A 3641-nucleotide genomic window follows, 5' to 3' on the forward strand; every position below is an offset into this window, starting at 1 on the left:
GCGTGCGGACGTGGCGCTTGTGGACATGGTCTAGTGGGTATGGCAGTGTTGGGTTGATGGTTGGACTGGATGATCTTACAGGTCTTCTCCAACCATCGTGATTCTGTGGCAGTGGTGTGAATGAACAGGGCAGGTTTTTCTGCTAGGTGCCAGAGTTGCAAGAAAAGAATTCTTCCCTAGCCAGGGCAAGACATTGCAAGTCCTCTGATATGGCTTGGAAGTTAGAAACTCTTCCCTGCATTCACCCAATCACCACGTTATACCCTGGTGACTGTGCCTCTGTAAGCACAAGCACTTAGCCTTTTGGTTCCTCCCAGGTGAAGCAGGAGCACCCAGCACCTCTGGTACCTCAGGCTCATGCATCCAATTAAGGCTTCTCATCTGCTCACATGGCTGTGGGCTTCCACTGGAGAAGGTCAGGCAGGCCCCAAAGTGGGCTCAGAAGCCTAGTGAGCTCTCTTGTCTTACCGTAAAGCATCACCTGTAACGCTGCCAATAACCTCTGACCACTGTACAGCCCAAATCCCCTTTCCAAGTAGTCATAATGCCGTTTCCTGGGAATGACTTACTTGATCTGATCCAGCAGGACTCCAGCATCCTTGGTGATGGCCTGCACCTCTCTGAGCTGGCACTGGATGGCATTCCAGGCCTCATCCCGCTCCATCAAACAGCTCTCAGCCACCGCACGCAGCTTCTGCTCCTGGCACACCTGGCCCTTCATCACCTCCACCTCCTCGCACCTCTGCAGCCAAGCAGAATGGGGGTTAGGCAGGGAGTACTGCACCTCACTCCTACCTGCCTGCTGACACCTCCCAGAGCCCCTGCTATTCAATGGCTCAGGCAATGGCAAAGACTGGTAAGGGACTTGGCCTGTTTTGTCTTAAACAACTGGAAAGTGTTGCCTAGGGGGAAAGGAGGAGACTGACAGACTGATTCATGTGGAGACAGGACAGTGACCCTTTGCTATCGTTCCCTGCTTTTTGGGGTAGATTCACCTCCCTCATCACCCAGTGAGTGGGACGAGACAGGCAGCCAGAGGGTTCCTGCAGAAGTGTGCTCAACCCAGTGGGAAAGGAAGCTGGATAAGGCTTGTACACTGAACAGTTTCTCTCCACACCAAGGCCAGCCCCACAGTTACAACTCCCCCTTCTCTCCATTTGCAGAGATACTCAGTAGGGCAAATCAACACAAGTCTGTTCGTGCACCGCTTCACCTTACAAATGACACTCTTGAAAAAGAGTGGATATTCAATTCCTCCCACTCACCCTTTTTGTCTCAGGTGGATGGGAAAGAGACACAAAGGATTCACAGGCATGGAGCACAGAGGATGAGGAGTGGGTAAGCTGCACTTGTGGTCTTACCTGATCTACCTGACACCAAGTGTGTCACTGAAACTTACATTTTTTCCTTTACCCCGGGCCATTAGAGGCACAACATAAAGATAGGCTACCTATCACTTGTTGTGGTGTGAGCAGCTCATGGCAGACTTCCTACCTTGTGCAGCTGAATGGCCAATTCCTGCATCTCAGCCTCCAGCCGATCCGCGTAGGCCAGCTCCAGGGCATCACTGGGCGGCCGAGCGTTGCTGTGCCATCGGGCGATGGCAGAAGTCATCTTCCTCTTTGGTCCGAAGAGCCTGTCGGGAGAATGGCAAACTGTCAGGGACCAAACACTGCACCATCTGCCCCTGGGCCCTAGACCTCTGCAGCCTCCTGGTTCCTCCAAGGCACCTCCAAAACCAGGAGTCGGTTACAGCCAAGAACTAGGGGATATCAAAATTGTGTGGGAGACGGCCAGAACAGAAAAGTACTCACTAGCTAAACCATCCTGAGCAGGTCACGTGGTTTGTAAGGGGAAAGATGAGAACTACGTTCAAGACACTCACGTGATGCCTATTTCCTTCAGGTCACTCTCTGTGAGGGTCAGGAAGATCCGGAGGTCAACGTCTTGCTCCTCAAACACTTGCAGGTACTTCAGACACCCAATCTGTTCCAGGAATGTTGCCAGGTCCTGCAGCCCATCCAAACCAAACTCATTTATACCCTCACAAACAAAAGCATTACCATTCCTCTTAACCACAAAGAGGTGCTTCCTCGTGTTGCTGTTACACTGTCCTGGGTTCTAGCAGCAACCATGACTTCCCCAGTTCCCTGCCCTTCTCCACTGTCACACAACACGACTGGCCTCTTGTGACAAACACAGAGAAGACAGACACCAGCATCTATCCTCGCCCACACCACAGCCATGTTTTGTCTCCAACATTCCTCCAAGCAACAGTAACACCTAAGCAGACAGTTCTTTGTACAAGAACTTGCTGTTTCACAAGCGTTTAAGTTTGAGGCAGAGGTCTGGAATCAAACACAGCTCCTCTTTTATCTGAGAGTACCAAGACTGTAGCTTAGGCAGCCTTGGAAAAGCCTCCCCACACTTGATACAGTGAAACAGTCCACATTACTTCCAAGACAACCTTCTGTGCACAGTTACCTGGGGCCCTGTATAGGCAGGGGCATCAGGAAGGATTAGGTGCTGGCTAGAGCCCCCAGCTTTCCCTGGGCAGTGGGTCCACTGGCTGTCACTGTTGCTGTAGCGGATCTTCATCTTAAAGCTCTTGGCTTGTTTTCGACTAGGAGGACTGTTTGCATGGTCAGAATCCTGGAGAAAGGAAAAAAAACCCACAAAACACAAAGGCTAAGGACAATTGTGCAAAGATGTCAGGATCACTACAGGTAACATGTGCAGACTCCTTCAAGTCCCAAGCTCTAAATCCAAGCAGTGGTCCACAAACACAAAGACCAACAAAGTCCTTATTAAGAAAGGCTGAGTCAAGTCCCTCCCAAGACGGCAGCTTGGTACCACGGGATGGTATAAGGCTCCTGCAATCTTAGCTTTGGAAGCAACGCACCAGAGCAAAGAGCAATGCTTAATCCTCCCTGAACCACTACAATGCACTGAGATTCTATGTGTGAGAAGCTCCTCGATACAGAGGACTTGTGCTCAAGTTCAGCTATACCCTTCTGGTCACCAGCCCCAGAGCTGGTGTTGAACCATGGAGCAATCCCCAACCTGCTCCCGTTTCTGTACTCCAGAAATGCCAATGCAGCACTGCTGTGCTGCTCCAGATCTTACTGTACTGCCTGCTATCTTGCCAAGCTCAGGGACTGACCCAGCTCTAGGAAGTCATATCCTTTCTTGACCACCACCTAGTCTGCAAAGAGTTCATTAGCTGTAAAGAACTTAAAAATTACTGACTAGCCATCAACAGCCTACTCTAGCGTGAATGGGCTCTGAGAATTGGTTACCAGCCAGAGAAACAAGCCAGTCTTCAAGGATGGAAGCTGGTTTTCTTGTCCCTGTAACACCACCTTACCCAGCCTCCGGCAGGGGTAGGGTCATAGCAGGCTGGGTAAGGGTGACAGCACTGGCCAAGCTTGAGGCAGAGAAAGAAAAAGCAAAAACCTCACCTCATTGCTTTCCAAGGAACCCTCACTGCTGATTCCCAGGGCTTTGGTCAGGCATTCACTGCTGCTGCTGCTCCTGATGGTTGCCAAGTTGTTGATGAAAATGTTATCCTCTGGAAAGGAACAGGAAAAGGAACAGGATACCAAACTGGGGGGAATGGCTGCCATCCCCGAAGGCTGTGC

General features: G+C 51.0%; 1 protein-coding gene across 1 annotated transcript in view; it reads right to left on the reverse strand.

Annotated features, from left to right (window-relative positions):
- LOC104513024 (ankyrin repeat and SAM domain-containing protein 3-like) overlaps positions 1-3571 on the reverse strand; it is a gene marked incomplete at its 5' end in the record, with an annotated part of 7068 nt that extends 3497 nt beyond the window's left edge. Inside the window, 5 exons of the mRNA XM_010156241.1 lie at positions 570-742; positions 1495-1636; positions 1886-2010; positions 2485-2652; positions 3462-3571. Of these exons, the coding sequence (XP_010154543.1) occupies positions 570-742; positions 1495-1636; positions 1886-2010; positions 2485-2652; positions 3462-3571 (718 nt within the window). The remainder of the gene's footprint in view (positions 1-569; positions 743-1494; positions 1637-1885; positions 2011-2484; positions 2653-3461) is intronic.
- Between the last annotated feature and the right edge of the window lie 70 nt (positions 3572-3641).

The sequence above is a fragment of the Eurypyga helias genome, unplaced genomic scaffold (assembly GCF_000690775.1).
Source record: "Eurypyga helias isolate BGI_N326 unplaced genomic scaffold, ASM69077v1 scaffold21867, whole genome shotgun sequence".
In the NCBI taxonomy this organism is placed as follows: domain Eukaryota; kingdom Metazoa; phylum Chordata; class Aves; order Eurypygiformes; family Eurypygidae; genus Eurypyga; species Eurypyga helias.